Raw genomic sequence first — 21,572 nt, 5'->3', positions numbered from 1 at the left:
TAACCGCATTTTGCCTTCTCGCACCCAGGGGAACATAAGGATCGCATATGCCTTTGGCAGAAGTCCACACCCACATTCCTCAGCTATGTGCTCACAAGCGTTCTCTCTGCCCCCCTCTCCCTCCTCCCTCCCACTTTGCTCTGACACCGAAACCTTGACCCACATTGCTGTGCAGTGTAAAGAAATGCAAACACTCCAATTTTTCCTGGACACAGGGGGCAGTGAAACATACAGTGTACCACTTCTTGAACTAAACTGAGCCATACAAGCTCTCCTCAACATGCTACAGGCTGAACTGACTGTTATACTGTACATGTGGATTATGAAAGTTTATCCAGTTTCTGGGATGGTGTTAATTTCAGCTACGGTTGCAGGTACTTATTTTCTTCGGTGTGAAATTCGTCAGTGTGGAGGAAAAATGGTAAAGTAAGAAAGACTGTTGAGCATGAAAAGCAAGTCCAGACTGCAACTTCTTAAGAGCACTTCTTACCCGGGGATTTTTATGAGACTAGTCCCCAATGGCTTGTCTAGTTAAAGGTTATCTTTTACTTACAACTCAAAGCCAAAGACACTGGGGCCAGAGAGGCTTTGCAGTTTGCTGTCTGGGGTGACTGGGTTCAATGGTAGGGGGTGCATGGTGTGGAATGTGGCTGTAAGGAAAAGCCAGGAGGAATCATTATAGGGAAGAAATGAGACGCCAAAACCGGGAGTGCAGCACACAAGTAGAGGATTTTCACTCTTTTATAAAACAAGCCTCTGCACATGGTTTGAATCTCCTGTTCTGGGATCCTTTATCTTTCTGTGACAATTGTGTCCTTTCCAGTTTTTAAGCGTGAGCACTAAATGGAGGATGAAAGGGAGGAATGTACTGATTTACACTGCAGAAACTTTAATTTTTAAACAATATGTTGATAACTGACAATTTATAATGATTTTTGCTAAACAAGGTAGCTCCTGACATATTTTTTTCTTCTACAAACATAGCCAACGCAGCATCACGGTCAATACTACATGTTTCTAATAGCCCTCTGCAATTTACCAGCAGACTTGGCAAGTACTGTAGGTCTTATAACCCTACATGAGTACTTTGACCTGGAAATGTCAGTTGGTTTATTAATTGGGATGAAAATGTGACCTTAGATTAGACAACCTCCAGTCCTAATCATTTCCTGCCAAGCTAAAGGCATTCTCCAGTTTAGCTATCAGGGCAAAAACTATTCCAGATTGGAGTATTAGGTATACAAAACTTTGTGCACCAATAAATGAATGATTGACTGCTCTGGAGGCGGAAATCATTGGTTGAGCAGTGGCCGATATGAAGCCGAAGCTGAACTCTTGCTAGTAGCGATTGCTAGAAAAAAGAAGCAGCCATAACTGGATAGCTTAGCTAGTTTTCTAGGTTTAAAATGGCCAAATTAGCCTGTAGTCACTAGGTTACTTACTTGTTGTGATTATGAATAACTGTAAATGAGTAATAGTAAACCTAAAAAGTAAAGCTACCTACTGATACCTTACTTCGATTGTGAAAAACAGTGGTTTTCAGAATAGCTACCCACTCATGTTTTCAGACAACCAATTACTTCAAAGGTCGATTTACTAGCTTTTTGAGCGTTTCAATCTCAATTTATAGTCTTCTTTCGAGCAGCTCTCTTACTTACCAAAACTTATGTTGATATCAACTTCTACTTTCAAGATCTTTCTTATTCTTGAAATCAATGATGAGTAAGTTGTGTTTTTTTGTTTCTTTGTTGTTGTTTTTGTCAAAAGTGTAATGAGAAAATGAGAAAATGGACAAATCTTTAACACAGAAGTACATTTATTCAGGTCTTAATACATTAATATTGAACAAGTTACATATTCTTATTGATTGCAAATTACACAACACAATTCCAATTTATTTCCTGCATAAGTTAAATGTAACAGATTTTTATTTTAAAATATGTGGGAACTCTTCCTCTTATTATGAGGAGCACTTTGTTATAAAATGTAAGTAAAAGTGCAACATTTTTCTATTGATAAAATTACAAAAATTGGTCCAGAATCTGCATTTTGAGCAGGACTTCTCTGACAGACTAAATATTGCGTTTTTCATTTTAAAAATGCAATATATCTTTACATTTTTTTTTAAAAGTAATTTGCTTTTTGATGCTATTTTCTAAAAACTGTAGCTAAATACAAGAAATACAACATTGTCAGTTTACAAAAGCTTAGCATATCAATCACTGCATCATCTATTTTCTAAATAAACTTCATTTTTTTCCCCATACAACTATCTGGAACATAGAGTTTTGACAACAACAACACCATAGTATCTCACAGCGCTATGTTACAATAAAATATCTCTGTAATAAGTTCAAAAGAAAAAGAAAATATAACAATAGCAACATAAAATTAAGGAATACAATGCATAGATTCAATCATTTAAAAATGTAGATATAATTTACTTAGTACAGCTCTTTTACTTTTAGAGTGAACCCTGTGACACTGACTACATGGATTCATTACAGTTTATCCTGACTTGAGTGACCGGCACAAATATATATAATTCTGAACATATCACATGATAAAAATGCTAAATATATCACTTTGACTTCAAAGGCAAATTTGGCTATAGTACACTATGGCATGTTTGGGTAAGAAAAGGCAACACCTGGCACAAAAGCCAAACAGCAGCTTCTTTAACGGCTTCTCTGCAGAGCCTTTTGAAATGTTAAGAATTTCATTTTACTCTTCTCAAACCTGCTCCATCTCCCTGGCTTTCTTAAAATCTATGTCAGCGGTGTCAGATTATGTGCTATTACTGGTCTGGAGTATGCAAGTTTTCATTTCAGCCACATACCAAAATAAGAAAACTGCAAGAGCTCTTACTTCTGGTTGAAGGTGAACTTTTTGTTGGTGCGACTTGAATAAAAACTTGCATACTCACGGCCCCAACATATGATCAGACACCCATTGATATATGTGGTTTCTGAATAAAACATACAAAAGACATTAATTTGAATAGGCAGTTTTCAGTTTTAGTTTACCTCTAAGCCACTTGGTCTTTCAGCCACCATATCAGTCGACCTCATGAGAAGCATCTTCTCTAAGGTCGGCTAAATCCTGTACACTATAATTGACTCTGCATAATGAGTCTCTGACAGGCTGACAAGCTCATTGTTAGTACAGCAATAAGTGGGAAAAGCAAGTCAGAAAAATGCAAATATACAAGCTTGATAAGATACTTAACACTTAGTGGCGCTGTTCAGGGGCGACATTAAAAAAAAAAAAAAGAATTAAAATAGGACTTTTAATGAAAAAGATGATCGGAGATATCAAGTCACATGTTACTGTTATATCAAATGTTTAAAAAGACACAGAGATAGGTAGAGGTAGGAAGGACAGAGTGAAAGTGAAGTCTCATTAAAAGCAGCAAAGCTGATCTGACTGACAGCATCAGAGGGCTCTTTTGGCCTAAAAGGAATCATACTGTACTAAATTAAATCAGTCACGCTAACCTTTTGAGACAAAGAGGAAAACGAAACAAGTTCTGACACTGAACAGGGGACAGGCTGGTAACTCACAGTGTCTTTAATGACAGTCACTGGCAGGTCTTGGACTCAGCCTTGGTGTGAAAACAACAGTAGCACTGAGAATATCTTTCATCCACTAACCTGCCTCGACCTCCTCACATTCACAGCGGCGCAAAGAGTTCAGGAACCCCTAACAATAACAATCTACAGTCACTCGTTTCTTCTTGGTTTCTAAAAGAAAAGTGAAAGCAGGACACTGAAAATAAAGAATTCACTGTACGTTTCTTCAAGACTGCTAGATTTGAGTATCTTCTGGACCGTAGACATTTACAATATAAAACCCTTCAAGCCTGCAGTCAATATCTACTTTGTTAGGCACAATAAATAGGCCCCTGTGGTATTAAGGTTCAGAGTGACAAACGACTCAGAACAGTTCTGATGTCTGAGTGCAGGTTATGCACCAGAATAAATCTATATTAACCACAAATAATTTAGGTCTCAAATATATACTAAATCTAGTAAACATCTACTACATAATTTTAATATACATTCTTAATGTATGTACAAGAAATCAGAAAGGGTATTACCATTTTACAGCCTGATTGAGAGAGATCCTTGAGCACAGATCTGTCTACTCGACATGTGTCTAAAAGAATCTGATCCAGTTTTCTCTATGAGCTCATTTCTGCTGCCTTGATTTTTGCTTCTGTTCTGTAAACACGATTTACAGTCTTAGAAAACACACTACTAGACCTGATTTTACAAACTGTATGATGATATTATGTACATTCAGGCAAGAACAAAGTGAGTTATTATGTAACATCATCCAAGGATCCCTTGAGAGGTCTGTCTCTTAACATCATGTCAGTCCACAAAACCCATGAGCCAGATTACCTTCATAATTCGTCCGTAGTGGTAATCAATTATCACTACACTGTACATAAAAAGTCTGATTGTGAAAACACAATAAAACAGCATTGTATGTTGTGTGTTTGTGCTGCTGCTGCTGCTGATGAGATGTAGTTGGCAGTGTCACATGCAAAAATCGCGAACACTACCACTAAATAGTATCTGTAATCTTGGTGAGTAAACCAGAGAGGTGTGTTTCAGTTGGCTCTTATGTTAAGGCAAAATGTTTGGCACTTAGTTTTTACAGAATATTTGATATTTCAAAAATAATTCTGATTTCATCTTGACCAGTTCAGGGGCCCTAATGGTGACTTCAGCAGATCGTAACCAGTCTTAGTCTGCTGAAGTGATCAGAAAGGTATTTTTGAAAACAAAAATGTTGATGGTACAGAATCTGCAGGTGATGTTGAGATTAAACATCCTAGGATACATTTTCTTTGTCTCAAATGAGTTCTGATTGTGTCTTTTACCAAACGGCAACAACAAGAAGTCAGTTGAGTAGAACTTTTTTTTTTTTTTGCACTACAGTTTCTACCCTGACACCCAGCTATGTGTGGTGGTCTTCACCCCATGGGGGAAACCTTGCTGGGTCACCATTGGCTCAAAGTTGAAGTCCAGTGAGTCCCCGTCCATCAGAGTGTCATGGAGGACAGTCTCCATGTCGAACTCAAACTTCTCGATAGACATGTCATCCAGGTCACTGGGCAGCTTCTCCGGGTGCGAGGGCGGTGGCATACCTGGTCGACCGTATCCGTTGGTGTTGAGAGGGCAGAAGCCACCAGGCATGCCTCCACCGCTGAGGTGGCCCGAGAGGCCATAAGGCATCTGCATGGGGCTTTTGGTTGTAGGCAAACGCGTGGTGCCCCCGCTATGGCTAAGGGACATGAGCAAGCGGCCGTTCATAGCAGGTGACGTGGCCGGGGCTTGGCTGTGCACATTGTGGGGATGAGTGTGAGAGAGACTGTGCGGGTGACCGTTCCCTCCTCCCATGAGTTTGGCAGCATGCTGGCTGCTGCTGTACGGTGGCAGCATGCAGCCTCCGCTGGACTGAGACACCACAGTGTCCACTGACGGCATGAGCTCTCCGTGCTGGTCTGTATCTGACGTCAGCAGCTCCTTCAGAAGCCCAGGACAGCTGTACTGACCCATACCGGGCCCAAAGCTCGGCTTGCTCTCTGGCAGTGTCTGCAGTGGCATGGACGACAGGGTGTTCATTCCCACTTGGCCATACACACACTTGCGGTACTCCTGCTGAGGCTGGGAGCCCATGCTGGGAGAGCTGTAAGCAGGGTACCCGGGGCTCGGCTGCATCATAGGAGAGGGGGAGGACTGGGAGGAACCAGGGGTCGTCGCCCCACCTCCGACCTGAGAGTTGTTGGGTGAGAGCAAGTTCAGGTTGTCCAGAAGGTTCTCCATGACATTCTCAGAACTGTGTCCCAAAGAGCCCGTCATCTCTGTGAGGCTGGGCAATGTGGCTGTCATCTTGGCCCCAGGGGCTCCTGGGTAGCCCATGTGTACGTCTGCCTCCCCGAGGTCGTCCTCAGGCATGAAGGGTGAGAGGCGGCCGCTCAGAGTGCTGGCGTTGGAGCTGGTCCGAGGCCTGAAGCTGTTCCACGCATCAAAGTCGTCGTTGCTGTGGGAGTTGGGGCTGCCAGGCCACTTGGAGTAGGAGCCTGGGCTGTCAGCGCCTCCGTCAGGGCCGCCCTGCAGGGACAGCTGTGGGGAGACAGGGAGACTCTCAGTGTACCAACAGACATACTGTACGTGCCAGAGACAGTCAGGATAACATGTTTCTGGCTGAAACCTTTGGCAGTAAAACACAAGGTTGAAGCATACTTAAAAATCAAATACTCTTATTGCCAAAATACTGTATCAATAATGCAGTAATACGTAGAGAATAGATATCTACAGAGAGCAGAGTAAATATGAATACCAAACACATCAAGTCATTCTTAGTTAATGTTTTTCAGCTCTATCAGTAGAATAATAGAGTGATAATTTATGAAAACATTTATCGAAACACTATCAAAATCAGTGTCTTTTGTCTAAGAAGAACACTGGGCCACCCGATCGCCTTTTAGTAAGTTCTTATTTGAAAGAAAAGACAGACAGTGGAGATAACACAAAACCTTGGCATGTTCAAACTGAGCTATCTCTGAGCACAAAAGCAAAACACACTTTCTTTCTTTCTTTACCTTTTTCTTAGCTGCTCTTCCTCTGCTCTTGGTGAGCTTGCTGTTGTTGTCCATGGAGGCCGCCCTGCGTCGAGGAGACTTGCCGCTCTTCCCGCCCTCTGGGTTTAGCATCCACCATGAGCTCTTCCCCGTCCCCTCGTTCTGGACGCGAACAAAGCGGCTGTGCAGCGACAGGTTGTGTCTGATGGAGTTCTAGAGTACAGGGAGAAAGAAAGAGAGAGAAAAGCAGGGTGAGGAGCAGACAAACAGACAAGAGCTTTGTGTTTGCCCTTTTCCGAAAACACCTCAGATTTGCCTCCACACACAAGTGCAAATCCGTCCTTACAGGTGGTTCTCTTTTGAAAACACGCCTGGCTTGACAGATGACTTAGAAAGGAAAAAAAAGGGAGATTTTAAGGTCACTCAACAATCTAATGCCATTTGCTATTCAAAGAAACACACACACACACACACACACACACACAATGGGTGTCAATAGGTTTACTTCATGAGCAATACATCCTGGGCTGAGCAAGGCTTAAACTGTGTACAGTCTTATCTCTAAACATATTGTACGTGCAGGCCTTTATTTCCTTCACAAAAAGAGTGGGGCCCATTTTAAAACACCATTATACCAACACACACATTCCACCTGACTGTGTCTTTTTTAAATCAGCACAAAATCAAAGGGAGGAAACAGACTAATCTTTCCTCCTTACAGACACATTAATACTGTGCTCTAACGTTGCTTAGTGACACCCCCAGTGGAAAAACAAATTTTTTGGTGCAGGAAGCTAGTGAAGCATTATTAAAACACGGCAAACAAAAGAGCGTGAATATTGGGCCAACGTCTGCTAAGCAAACCACTGAAAGTGAGGCATCGTTTCTGTCTGACTTTACTGTAACTACTACTGTACCGAGACACTCGTGTTACTCAACTTTCCAGACTTCATTTGTTTTTCATCCTGTTATGATTTCGAGAGTCTAAATCAGCCAGAACTGTTGTTCGAGTGACCATTTACCTTCAAGAGAGTAATTTACACTCTGTGGCTCTGTGTTGCTTTTTTGTGTCCAGGCCATAACATGAAGTAATGAGCCTTGGCCAGACATTACTGTGCATGCGTAAAGCTTGTTGTTTTGGAAAAAACGCTGGAACTCCCGGCACACACACACACACATACACATACACACACGCATGCACAGAGCTTAGCGTGCATAGTGGCTAACGTCATCAAGCCTGTTCCTGCTGTGAGTCACTACTTCACATCTGGTTCACAGTCTGCCCTCTACTCTGTCTTCACCTCTGCTTCTCTTCATCTCAACCATCTCCTCCTCTCATTCTCCGCTATGAAATCTCATCCCTCTCGTCCGTGTGGTGATTCTTTTCCATGTTGATTAATTTGTCGACTGGTTTTCAAATGTCAATTGTCATTTAGTCTATAAAATGTCAGAAAATAAAGAGAAATGCTAATAACTATTCGGCAGAGCTAATGTGACAGCTTCAAATTGTTTGTTTTGTCCAATATTCCAAAAGCTCAAAGATATTTCATTTACAATGATAAAAACAAACAGAATATTAGCAAATTCTCACTTTTTAAAAGCTGCATGTCTGACTCTAAAGATTAAAGGGATACTCCAGCTATTTCATATTCCACTTTCATAAAGCTGAAGGACTTTCAAGAGACAATCTTTTAAAAAGGACGGCCAAAATCAAAGCAGAAGAAGCCAAGATATCCTGACTTTTATTCCCTATTGAAGTGTAAAAATGCTGGAGCCTGCATTTCCAAAATAATGCAACTCAATAGTCTTTTAGCCTCAAGTCTTTTTAAAAAGCTCCTCCAGAGCCACAGAAGACTGTTTTTTCTCAGGCTGAGTAGGACTCCTCATAACGAGTAAAGTGACCTCTGTGTGTACAATTGGTGTAAAAATGTCCCTTTAATCAATAACCAGAATTGCTGTTGACTCAATTTATGACGATCAACAGGTCAATTATTAGACTACGCTGCTCTACTATCGCTTCCCACTTCTGCTATAACGTCTCCTTTCATTTTTCTGTTCTTCATTCCTTTTTTCACTTCTCCTCTTCCACGCCTTTCTGTCTCTCCTTCTCTCCACCTCTTTCGTCTCCTCACTGGCAGGACCTCAGGCTCTAGGGCACATGAGGGCCTGCATGAACACTGGCCCTTCACAAATGAATGAAATTACCTTCGAATCAAATGACCCGACACCCTCAGCCAATAGTCTCGGGCTAGTTTGCATGATCTGAGGGACGTGACAGCCCTTCCCTGTTTAGCCTAGCAAATGCTTTTCTCCCCCCCTTCCCCTCCTCCCCCCCTCCCCTCCTCCTCCTGCACATCGGTAGCTATGACAAAAGGCGAGGAGTAAAGTCTGGTCATGAGCCTCTCTTTCCCATGACCACTAAGAGTGCTGGTAATTTCAGCTGTGCTGCAACAAGGAATGACTGCAATGTGAGCGCAGACGCCGGGATGTCCTGTTACAGCCTTATATCATCCTGATGACAGGAAGGAGAAACTCACAGCTAAAGTCTCCACTTTGGAGGCTCCGGTTTCTATTTTGGCTTATGTCACAGTCAGTACGTTGGGTGTTGTGATGATCAAGAGCAAACCAGTTTAAAAGTCTTGATGCAAGAGGAGGAGTACAAGTGAAGGGTCATAAAAAATGCTCTGATGGGAAATACCAGAACTCGGCAGAACTCAGTGTGCTGTGTGGGGAGTGTGGCTGAGGGTGTCTGCTGGGGCCAATGGAAAAGCCTCGTCTCCCACTCTATGTGTGTGCTTGTGTGTGTGTGTGTGTGTGTGTGTGTGTGTGCCAGCTCATGTTTTTTGTGGAGTGGCAATGCGACAAACAGCAGCGCGGTATGGTTTTGATTTTGTTGTTCACTCCGCTGCAGCCACTGATATCATGGTTTTGAAAGCACAGGGCGATCGGGGGATGAAAACATGAACACACGGTCACACTCAGACACAAACGCACACACGCAGATAGGGTTTCCCATACATTCATTTATTTGTGGCGGCCCACCACAATATCAACATTGCCCGACACATATTGATTTTCTATTTTTGGAGCTGCGTGACCTGCTCTCGCTCTCTCTCTCTCTCACAAACACATGATGAGGGACTGGGAATAGCATGATGTTACAGACTTTGCTGCAGTAGGTGGCAGCATGCACCTTTAATGTTGTAATCCGCCGGTAAAACCAAAGAGGAGGAGTGGCTTTTTCCGGCATTTCCCTTGCAGAGAAGACGGCTGGCCAAATCGATCCAGAGATCATGCATAGTTAGTATCATGAACAACTCTGCACAAATTTGTTTGATGCATTCAAGTTAACTCTGATAAGTTAGTCTATCTATGTTCTTAAAGCTATAATCTCGAAGATTGGAATAAATTTCTGTTAAGTCACTATCTATCGCCAGATGAGGTAACACAATGGTGACTGAGCCTACGGCCTGCTGATGAAAGCTCTTGCATTTGCAGTCATATAATTATTACAAACTGGTTGGCGACTTTCCTGCCATGCATCCATATAACAAACCACTTAAACACAATCTTGGACGCCCAACTCTTCAAATAAGTCATTAGCAAAGCATGCAGGGATTGAGCGGACCTCCTGTCGTCCCGGGAGGATGTAACGTTAAATTAATTTAGAGACGAATTTGGGACGAGAGTTGAAAACAAAAGCATGTTAGCATGTTAGCCTGTGTGTGTGTGTGTGTTGACGGTAAGCTAGTAGCCGCTATATTCTTGAAGGATGAAGACTGGTTAACCGTAGCACAGCTAACAGCGCGAGCTAATCCGGCTAACAGCTAAAACACTTTATACTAACAAGTATGACAAACTGATTTCTCCATTTCTTCATGTACTTTTCATAAATTAGATTTTTCTTTTTTAAACAAATTTAAAGTCTGTTTCCTTTGGATCCTGCGACTGTATGTGACACTGATTTATCTCTGGCTCAGCGCACAGGCATCTAACATTCCAGCTAATCACTGTGTGCAAAGTTCAATCGTAATCACAGCCAACTTGTTAGTATCTCTTAGGAAACAGTAAAGGCAGGATTCCCAGCCAGGCAGTCATCACAATCAACATTCCTCTGCAAGGTTACAAAACCCACGATTTCACAGAACTGAACTCTAATTACCGTCACTGGAGGACAGTGGAAAGAAACAAAAAGATTGTGTAAAGATAAAGATTAATACCAAGACAAGACAAGACCTGCTGCTTTCATTCGATACATTATCTAATTTATGTGAATGCTTTTCTGCCGTGACGAACTTCATCATAATAAATGTTGTGGAAAAAAAAAGGCAGCGAGCTGACATTATCTCTGAAGGCTAGTTCATGTCGCCAGAGATAATAAAAAAAAAAAGAGTTTTCTCTGTTCTGCCTGAGCCCACCGCGAGGAGCACCACCTCCGTTCTCTGAGTCAACAGAACAGAGCGGCGCTGGCAAAACACGAGGAAGTGACCACATGAAAGAGGACTGTGACAGGAAACAGAGCTAACTTCCTGCCTCACAGGAAACACGGCGGTCGTGAGGCAGAGAAAAAGGCATGGAATGTGAAGCCGCAAGCGTCGTGAGCCAAGTGGACACCGCAAATTTAGCTTTCGCACCCCCCCAACCTCCCCCCCACACCCCCACCTCCTGCACCCCCCCCCCCCCTTTCCCCAAACTGCCAGCGAGTTTATGTTTAGCTGCGAGTCCCTGATGTCACACTTTATTTATTACATGAAAGTAAGGTTCTCTTTCTCGTGTGACTGTTGAAACTGAATTACTTGACTGGATACGTCATGACTCAACAAGTGCCTGCAGTATGGGAGTCTGCTGGGTGGTGTGAGCGTGTGTGTGTGTGTGTGTGTGAGAGAGAGAGAGAGAGAGAGAGAGAGAGAGAGAGCAGGAGAATGTGTTTGGAGCGTAGGCTATTTAAGAAAAAGAGAAAGAGGGGTTGTGTGTGACAGAGTGGGCATGGATCAGTAAAGAACACACTGTGCTGGTTTAAACTCCTTCCCTGGCAGTACTACTGAAAGGCCACAGTGTTCAGTACATTACCCTCTCCTCCTTTCCTTCCCTCTCTCCTCCTTATTTCTCGTCCCCTTTCCCTCATTTGGCCTCCACCGGTCTCTCCTTCTCGCCTTGTCTTGTCATCTCTCATCTCCTTCCTACTCATCTCATTTCCTCTCTCTCTCTCCTCTCCTCTCGATTATATTCTCGGTTTCACCTTGCCTCCCCTCCCTTCTCATATGTTTGCATTCTTTCTCCCCTCCGCTCCTCACCGCCGCGTCCTCCTCCTTTTCTCTTGTCTTTTCTTTCTTCTTATCTCCTCTCCTCTTCTCTCCTCTCCTCTCCTCTCCTGCAGACAGTAGCCACCTACATGCAGAAAACCGAGTGACAGCATGCCAGACAGATGCTGGCACACTGACCGAGGTGCTGACGCTTTTCGGAGCTGCTCAAATGTCAACTCGTCTAAAGAAAAAATCCCCATAAGATCGCAACACCACCTACATGCAGGGCTGCTCTGAATCAAGCGAAACCACAAGTGAAACCTCAACTGCAAAGCCAATACAGCTATATGTATGTAATGTCTGCAGCAATGCTCCTTCCTCACTGATTGAAAGTGTGCAGCAGGTATGAACTCACACGCCAGCACTTCTCTGAGCAGTTTCACACACATTTACCAGCGATACGGAACCAATCAAAGTGAAAAAAATGCGGTTTCACTGCACTATTTCCACTGAACTCATTAGTGAAACGGTGCTGTCCTGAGCAAGCTTCTTCACCTTAACAGTAGTTTCAAGTATTATTTTTTGCACAATTCACAGAATACACAAAAAAACTACAAAGATAACAGATAATATGCAGTGCAGGGAGATGCAGCAAACCCAATGTGCTTATTTGAAGCGTTCACCTAAATAATGTTACAATTCCACAACGTTATAGAGAACAAACACACAAAAAAATTATATGATTACATGAAAGTGATGGCAAACTAATAGTAACAAAGTATATATGATAACATCAATACTAATAGCAACAATAAAATTGAAATAAAAGCAGAAAATGTGTGCATGCATGTGTATGTGTGTGTGTGTGTGCATGTATTTGTGAGGGGGATATTGGTTTATACACCTGTATTTACCCCTGTGCAAATAGTAATGATACATATGAGTGAAACATGGACAAGAACACATGGGGAAAAGCAGCTACAAAACAGCAGTTAAATGGTCTTTGAAGTATCTTTTGTAACATTTTATAGAGGGATTTTTTTTTTTTAGGAAGATGACCTATGAATTTGCATTAAAGTGAGTCTTGATCTGCTCAGGAATATCCCCTTTACTTGACTGTATCTTATAAATAAAGACGCATGTCATAAATAGTACGAATCTGGAGTTTCTGAAATAGAGGAGCAGCAGATGAGATTTGTGACCGATCGTGTTGCAATGCCTAACTAAACGTTTCTGGAGGAGCAGAATTTTGTGGAGCGTAGTAGGAAAAGTACTCACCCAAATTATATTACAATATGAAAGAGGGATAAATTAGACTGTAATAGAGTAGGGAGACAGTCTGTGGTGACAAGATGACTAACCCCTCCTTATTATACCAACAGATTTATTTATTTTTCTGCTAACCCAGTCAGTTTGATTTCTCTCAAACTCAAACTCTCATTAACAATAATTCCCAGGAATCTTCTAGTTGACACTTGAGGCATCTCAACAGACTCAATTGTAATTTTAGATAAATCCTTAGAGTATGAGTTTGTGCCACTGAAAATGATACAGTTAGATTTTTATTCATCTAAATAAATCAGCACCACAGTGGGCCTAAATAGACTATGAAGCATATTAGGCTGTTTCTTGCAGCTGTTACAGTAACATTTATAAAATAATTATGAACTTTAATACAAATACAAATTTGAATTTGATCATTGCATTTGCAGGAATATTTTAATGCATTCTTCTTTTTTTAAATTCATCAAGTAGCGCAATATTTTCACTATCAGGGATGTGCTGTAATGTTCATGCCTTGTCCTTTCCTCATCTGGACACATTGATGTGATGATATACAACAAAACAAAAAGGTTAAATGCTAATTCAACATGCCAGAATTAAATCCTGTTGCGCTGCTATCTACTACTGTGGATAGCGCCAGTCGGCCAGTCGTGCCAATACACTTAATGTCATTCTTGCAAATCACTGTTTAATTCAGCTCCGTGTGCAGCGTGCAGCAAAACTTCAATATTGAATAGAGAATAACCACAACATGCTGCTCTGCTTTGATTACAGACTTCTGTCTTCTTTTTATGATTTCCTGTGGACGGGGTCATCTGCAGGGTGTCGCCCGTCTTTCACCCACATCTCTGCACCCCAATGGTCTGTTTACTGCATCATCATGTGGCCTGGATGCTGTGTCATCTCTATTGTCACATGAGCGCTGACAGTGAAAGTTAATTTCTGATTTTATTGTTGTTTGCACTACTGACTGTTCTCACATTGCAGCGCTTTACTTGAATTTTTTCTGAATCGCCTATTTTTATTTCAGATATTTTCGATGGAAATCCCCAGTGAAGGTGTTTAATTTATTTTTTAAAGAGGTTTATATTGAAATGACCTAAAACCTAACAGAGTTTTATCCTCAATGTTTATCAGGTCAAGAGAACTGGATAAACTTCAGTCAGGTGGGCGAGAAATAACACCAACAATATTCCCACCAGAGACACCAGAGAGCTCTAAAAAAACCCCAAAAAAAACAGATTCAACTTTATCTGACTTCAGAGAGAGATCATGCCTATTTTTAAAGTCTTAGTCACCATGAATAAACAGAGATACTCCACCTCCAGATATATTCTCTCTTACGTTGTGAACCAAATTGTATTTAAGTAATTTAAAGATTTCTCTCGAGTCCCCTTGTAAGCCATGTTTCTGATAAAGCAATAACAGAAAGATCACGTTTGATTGCAGATAAATAATGAATGAATTTGTCATAGTTGCTGGAAAGACTCATTACATTCAGATGAAGAGTAGAGAATATATCAGCAGGCATAGAAACACATAAGTCATTAAACTGGGTTAAAAGGTTAGAGGCATCAAATGATGAAAAGGTCAACATCAAAATTGTAAGAGCCAATTATAGAGGGATCAAACGGCTTAAAGATCTAGGTGTGTTTGTGCACCGTAACTAGCTATTTTCTGTGTAATGTCTGCGGCTGTAAGGAGGACGACCTACAGAGAACGTAGCGCACCGTTTCTGACCGCCGCAGTAAGTAGCCCTAAAGCTGTAACTTGCTCATGTCTGGAGCAGTGTGCTTTGTGCTGAGTCTGGCTGAGTTAGAGCAGTGTGGTTAAGACAGAAAAAGCATAAACCTGTTATTAGCCTAACACCACCTCAGCAGGTCTGAGGTGGTGTTAAGCGTGGGTTGATGGTGGGGCTACAAGTGACGGGGAACTACCACTGACTGGGATTACAAAGTCATCATAAGATTTGCTCACAGCAGGTTTTTCCCCCTCTTCACGTCAGATGCATTTAGTATTCTGTGATCCAGACGCCGATTACGACTGATTCCATTAGATTATGAAAGTAGGTTAACTAAAGGTGGTGCGTTGTGGTAAAGTGGTTGAAGAGGCAGATCAAAGAGACAATATCTAGAGGGGTGGGATGGAGCAAAGCGGACGTGACAAGAGGGTAGAAGCCTCCTCTTGGTTTGAGATAAGTCGATGGGGGGTATCGAAAACCGTCAAAGCAGCTGGCACTGATATTGATCAAACCGTTTCTAATTTAATTCAACATTTCAACCTCTGTCTCTCTATTTCTCTTGTTTTCAGCCAAAGTTCTTGTGGCTGAATAAAAGAAAGAAAAAAAAAAAAACACTTTTGGGGTATTTTGCTTTATTTTAAATGTTTAACGGGGGATTTATTGGACACCGACAGTCAATAAAGACAAGCTAAAGTGGGCTGATATGAAAGTGTCTGCGTCTAATTTGTGCTTTAATTGGCTCAGTCATGACATTTTGAGCAATTAGTGTCTTTTTTTTCCTGTCTCTCTTTCACACACACAAACAAGCAAAAAAAAAAAATCAAACAATACACCTTCACATTACCGCATTCACGAGGCGATCTGAATAGACGGTGATGACTTCATGTGTTTGCAGTTTGATAGGTTATCATCAGCACCAATATTGAACCGACCAGTGATAATCTGACCTATTTACTAAAGTCAATACAGCAATGATCATAAAAGGCAGTGGAAATAAAAACAGCGCACAGGAAATGTAAAGCCTCGGGCCTTTTTATTATTTACACCCTCGGTTTCATTAAAACGGTCCGGAGAAAAGGAAATGATTGTTGTCATTAATGTTGCGTAGCAGCGAGCAACACAGCACAGCGCCTCAGGTTTGACTGGCCGCGAGAGCATAAACGTGTCACTGTTAACGGAGATATAAAAAGAAATCTGTTTTGCCACGATTTTCTGTTTTTAAAAAAAAAAAAAAAAAAGTCTCAAGATTAAAAATGGAAACTGACCCTAGGATATGGTACGAACCAGAAATAGGTCGTCTCTGCCCTCTCCCTCCATCCCCACCCCCTTCTTAGTCCTCTATTCCTCCCTTGTCCTTTCCCCTGGCTCCTCCTGGGACATCATGCACATGCACTACTGGCCACAGCTGATCGCACACTCGTGTTGCAGCAAAAAAAGAGTCCCTTTCTCACCCGCTGACGTCAACTTCCAATAATTCAATTTGGCAAAGAGGGGAGACAAGAGGCCCGGACACTGAGTGCTCAGTGTGGAGCTCCTTAAATTCACTTTAGGATTCTATGAGTCCAAGTAGCAGTCTATGACTTCCAGGAAAGTACCTCTTCAAAATGGTCATTGTCAGATGCTCTGTTATATGACTGATCGTAAAGCGCAGATGGAAAGGCAGAAAACGCAAGTCATGCAAATCTAAGCAAGCAAATCTGTCTGCAAATGTATTTACTGACGGCCTCTTGGCAGGATCTCCTTTTCACAATCCTCTGCAAGGAATCTGAGTTCAACCAACCACCCTCCCCCCCCAAACACACACACACACACACACATACTGAACTTGGAAGAATGAGAGGATGGTGACTAGTTAAGCTTAAGATTGATCGGTCACACAAATGCTGTAGACAAATGATAAATACGCTGTGAGTTGGTTTTTATGCATACGGTGAGAAACAGCATAACCACTGACACTCCGGGATCTTTCATCGCCGTATGATAGTGTGAGACGAGCGGCGGAGTAGAGGGGCTATTAGTGAACTTCCTGCTGCATTGTATCCGCACAGGAAGAGCTGGCCGGTCCTGATACTGATCCCACTGAAGCCTCTGGTTTCTATGCAAAACACTGCAGAATGAGGCCCTCATAGAAGCGGTGTAGGGGACTAGCTGGAGAAAACAGTGGGTTCAAGAGCTACTACTTCCTAATCAAAACTCTGTAGTCTGACTGGGCAAAACAAGAGGAAAAAGGAAAGAGGGGGCCCTTGTCCAGGTAAACTTTTTCAGCAGGATTACAATGGCAGATAAAGCTCTTACTGTACATCTTACAAACAGTTCCTCACTTATGATTTGCCCTCAATTATGGATCCAAACAAACAGAAACAAATCATGCGCTATTTCCTCTTTTTTTTTTTTTTTTATCCAGGTCTGACATTTGGATAAATTGCTCCAACAGAAAGCTTGGCTGTATGCATAAGTGAGTGATCGTACATGCTGTAAAACCTTCAACAGCCAATGAGGTTTTCGCTCTTCCCTCGTATTTATTTCACAAGGCCGGCGAGAGAGGAAGAGCAGTTGACTACCTCCAGTTTAAATCTAAAAAAAAAACAATGCGGGAGAATTATTGGCATCAAAGGTAAATCACAGTATGTTCTTGAGCAATTTCAGCTCATTTAAGGTATAAAAAAAAGCACAGAAATGAAACATTGTGTTACTTTAAATCAATGGCTGAGTTGTCAATTTAAATTTGCATTTTGTTGCTTTAAGGCCTTCAAGAAATAAGAAATGAGGACTATCATTTTTCAAAATTCAGATGAATAATTCAAAGCAAACTGTGATTAAAAATTAACAGATACAATCAACAGGCATTTTTCACCTTTGCAGTGATTAATCTTCAACTGACACATCAGCTGTTTTCGGTGCTTACACTTTAACTGCCGCTCAGTGTTTCAACTGATAAGTAAGTGCTTCAGCTTTAATCATAACTTTCTCACGAGCAAGGAATTTACATTTGAGAACAGTTTAACCTTTCAAAACCTTTGAGAAATGTTTCCGGTGCAACTTCTCAGCAGTGGCGAGCACATTTCTTCAGAAAATCACATTTCCCATTGTTACCGATATCTGAAAATCTTTTTCACTTGGGGGGATTAAAGGTTTGACCACAGCACCCACATGTCACCTTACCTGGAAACCCCACAAACTGTGTGAGCTTTATCAGTACGTGATTCAAATTTCATTTCCTCTTTTTTTTTTTTTTCTGACAGTACATACAGAAACGTTGTTTATGATGACTGCTATACGTACTTTTAAGATAATGTCCCAGCAGTGTGTTAAAGCGATCCCAGCTCCCTGTTTACATGTCGACTTCTCTTGTGCTCGCTGATTTCCTGACTCAGACTTAAACGGCACGCAGCTCATGTGTACAGACAGGGACTGGGTTGTGCTGGCTAAGCTTGCCATGCTAAAATATGTGCATGTGTTGCTATGTGCAACACAATGTGAGTCTGTAAATGCACAGAGCTGTGTCTGTGGAGCTGGGGGGATATTTTTCGCCTCTGATCAGCAGAGCGGCTGGGCTGGGCTGCTGCCTGCTTTCGGCCTGGATAAAGATGCAGTGTGTGGACCACTGCTGGGTGCCTGTGTGGCGGCCTGCGCCCATAAGCCTGACCCGCCAGTGGAGGGAGGGAGGGATGGAGGGAGGGAGGGAGAGGGGAGTGTTTGGGGGGTTATATTTATATGCTTGTTACACCAGTTCGACCTGGCAAACACGGGGATATCCCCGAGCTGTTTATACTGCTAGATGTTGATTCCGACAATAAATCACCATTTGGTTAGAGAGCTGAGAGGATTCCTCATTATTTGTGTACTTCTCTTCTGTGATATTTCATTACACCGTAAAACACTGAGATAAATATGTGTCCTTCTGAACTTAGTGCTTAAAAACATACTCAAACATCGACTGAAAATCAGAGAAAAATGCCTGCCTATACTGTTTTTTTCCTTCAAGGAGATGATGCAGGCTATTTGTATTCTACTAAACTGAGTTCCTAAGGTTTTAACTCTCCTGGCACATGCACAGCATCCATGATGCAGTCTGTACACCTGTAGGTTGGGCTGTGATGCACTTACCTGTTTGCCAGATCTAAAATTAACATGACTCAATCTCTGTCACAAAAAAAACAAAAAACACACACACAAAAGAAGCCTTATGAGATATAGTGGAGCCATTATAATCCTTTTATCACAAAGTAATTTTTTTTTTCTCTCACAGGCTCATCATGAAAAGGAAATAACAGTGACACATCACAAAATAAATAAATATATGTGAATGTCACAGAGGGAGCGCTGAGAGACTTTATTCAAGTGAAGTGTTTTTTAACAGAAACCGATGACTAGATAGTGACTGTGCTCCATTTTTCATGTTTATCTTCGGGATGATATGATAAAAGTTTCTTCAAGTGTTTTAAAAATGCAAAACACAGTTTGTTTGACATGAAAAAATACTGCTTTGTTTAACATTTCTGCGCAGTTGTTTTTTTTAACGCTATCGTCAGAGTCCTTGTTACTCGGCCTTGTCGCGATTACACAAGCGCCGCCGATGACACACGTTCAATATACTGTGCGTGCGATACTATGCTAAAAGTCTCATGAGGGCAGTTGTGATGGAAAAATACGCTGAAAAAAAAAAGGGTGTCGCTTGTCTCTCTCTGGTTATAAAGTGGAACATGACCGATATGTATGAGTACAAGAACTCTGACAAATGTTTAAAATCTCCTCTCATGAATATTAAAAAAAAAAGCTTGCAGATGTGGTGACTCAGGGCTCACATTTTTGCGAGGGGCAGTACACGGAAAGTGTGACATTAAACCGGGGCACCGAAGGCTGGACTTGGAGTCCCAGTAAGTGGGGCCATTATCAAACTGGCACCAGAAAAGGTCAAGACAGGAGGTGCACATGAGTAAACCAAAGCCTCACTCCAACATTAACTTTGGCTCTATTTAACCGAGTTACATTTCATTTAGCTCCGTGTGTTCGTGATTCAGCGCTGGAAAAGGTCAAAGGGATGTCTGCAAATAAATGCTCTCCTGATAATATCAGCTGTCAGTTACATGACTGTTAACCACGATGTCTTGATATAAAAATATAAAATGATCATATGGACGTACTGATGAACTGAAGTATTTCCCAGCTCCGAGTGGAGCAAAGAGGAAGACTGAAAAAAATAAACCATGAAGGAAATACTGGAAGAGGAAGAAGCCACAGAATCTGGCATCACGTTCAGCGTTGCTTCCTCTCGTGATGACATCACTAGCACGGTGCTGCATACCTTGTGCTGCTTTCAAAGTACCCACTTCCTGTCAGCTATAGGCTGAAATTTGCATCTCTTAAAAGGGAGAGGAGCAGGTGGAGGAAGAGAGAGGTAATAGAAGGCTAGAATAGAGGTAATTCATGCAATCAGTGCGGCAAACTACATGTGCTGACAGAAAAAAAAAAAAAAAAACAGAACCGCTGGACTATACAGATTTATTTCACTCACGTTGTGTGACAGTAAATGAATCACTTTTCATGAGATCACTGTGTTTCTATAATTCAGGTTTTCCACTGTTCTGTCCTCAAGAGAAGCACAAAGACATGACGAGTTGAATAAAACAGATGATACAAGCTCATGTAAGTATCATATGCATGGTATATATCGTATATGCTCTCGTATATGTGCAGAATATAAGATGCGAGATGCATAAAAGCGAAAACAGCACCGTGGTAGAAGAGTGAAACTATGAGCACGTTTTTCAGTTGAGCGCACTTGGCTGCATCCCAACTTTTTCCTCCCATTTCTCAACCTTTGGTAAAAGTCAGTGAAATAATAATCACATGTCATGATTAAACAGAACGAAGCTGTGAATGACACAGTCTGTCAACAATGAAAATGATTCAGGATTTGTAACATCCAAACACAAAAAACCTGTGTCGTCAGCGACTCCAGATTTTATTTTTCCTTTGGTATCTCTCTTGGGGACTACTTCAACCAGAACATGAATGATTCATTGAGAGAAAAAATGAGTCCGCAAGTGGTTACATGTTTTAATCTGCCTGACTGGCACTGCTGCGTTTCCTAGAATCCAACACAAGAAACCTGAATGAAGAGCCACACAGGATGCAACCCGCTGACTCTCAACCCCCCTACAGTACATCTTCCCACCACAACATTACATCCATTGTGAACGATTGTTTCTGATGATATAATAATAATAACTTGCTACAGAAATGTTATGGACTTACAACACCTTTCCCAGTTTTTAGTGCCTGCAGTATGTGCAGGTCTGCTGGTATCCTCTCCCACTCCCTCCTGTGAGGTGTTTCTTTTATAAACACTTCTTTAGCCAAGATCCTCACTATACAACACAGACAATAGCGCTGCTATGTTGCAACACCGACGCACACCTCGACCGAACGCTCCAGAGGGAGGTTCAGTTACGCTGTGACGCACTTTGACCTCGAAACAAACTATTAGTTCCCGTGACAACAAAGGGGGGGGGGGGAGGGAATCCGCCGTCTAGCGCGCAGTCATAACGGCACTTCTGATTTGAAGTGTGCATTTGAATTTCCACCCATGCCAGCCGGCTACAGGGCTGGAGTGAGCATTCATGTATGTGATAGAGGGCCTGAATGCATGTGTGATTGTGTGATAATGCCGGCCCAGTCTGACAGGCACCATGCATAATCGCTTTAG

General features: G+C 41.9%; 1 protein-coding gene across 1 annotated transcript in view; it reads right to left on the bottom strand.

Annotated features, from left to right (window-relative positions):
- Positions 1-1,798: 1,798 nt before the first annotated feature.
- foxo1a (forkhead box O1 a) overlaps positions 1,799-21,572 on the bottom strand; it is a 29,045-nt gene continuing 9,271 nt past the window's right edge. Inside the window, exons 2-3 of the mRNA XM_042414726.1 lie at positions 6,617-6,808; positions 1,799-6,137 (exon numbers count right to left, since the gene is read on the bottom strand). Coding sequence (XP_042270660.1) covers positions 4,953-6,137; positions 6,617-6,808 — 1,377 coding nt within the window. The 3' untranslated portion in view covers positions 1,799-4,952. The remainder of the gene's footprint in view (positions 6,138-6,616; positions 6,809-21,572) is intronic.

The sequence above is a fragment of the Thunnus maccoyii genome, chromosome 6 (genome assembly GCF_910596095.1).
Source record: "Thunnus maccoyii chromosome 6, fThuMac1.1, whole genome shotgun sequence".
Classification (NCBI taxonomy): Eukaryota; Metazoa; Chordata; class Actinopteri; order Scombriformes; family Scombridae; genus Thunnus; species Thunnus maccoyii.
The sequence above is the reverse complement of the archived record's forward strand: the minus strand, read 5'-3'. Positions and strand labels throughout refer to the sequence as shown.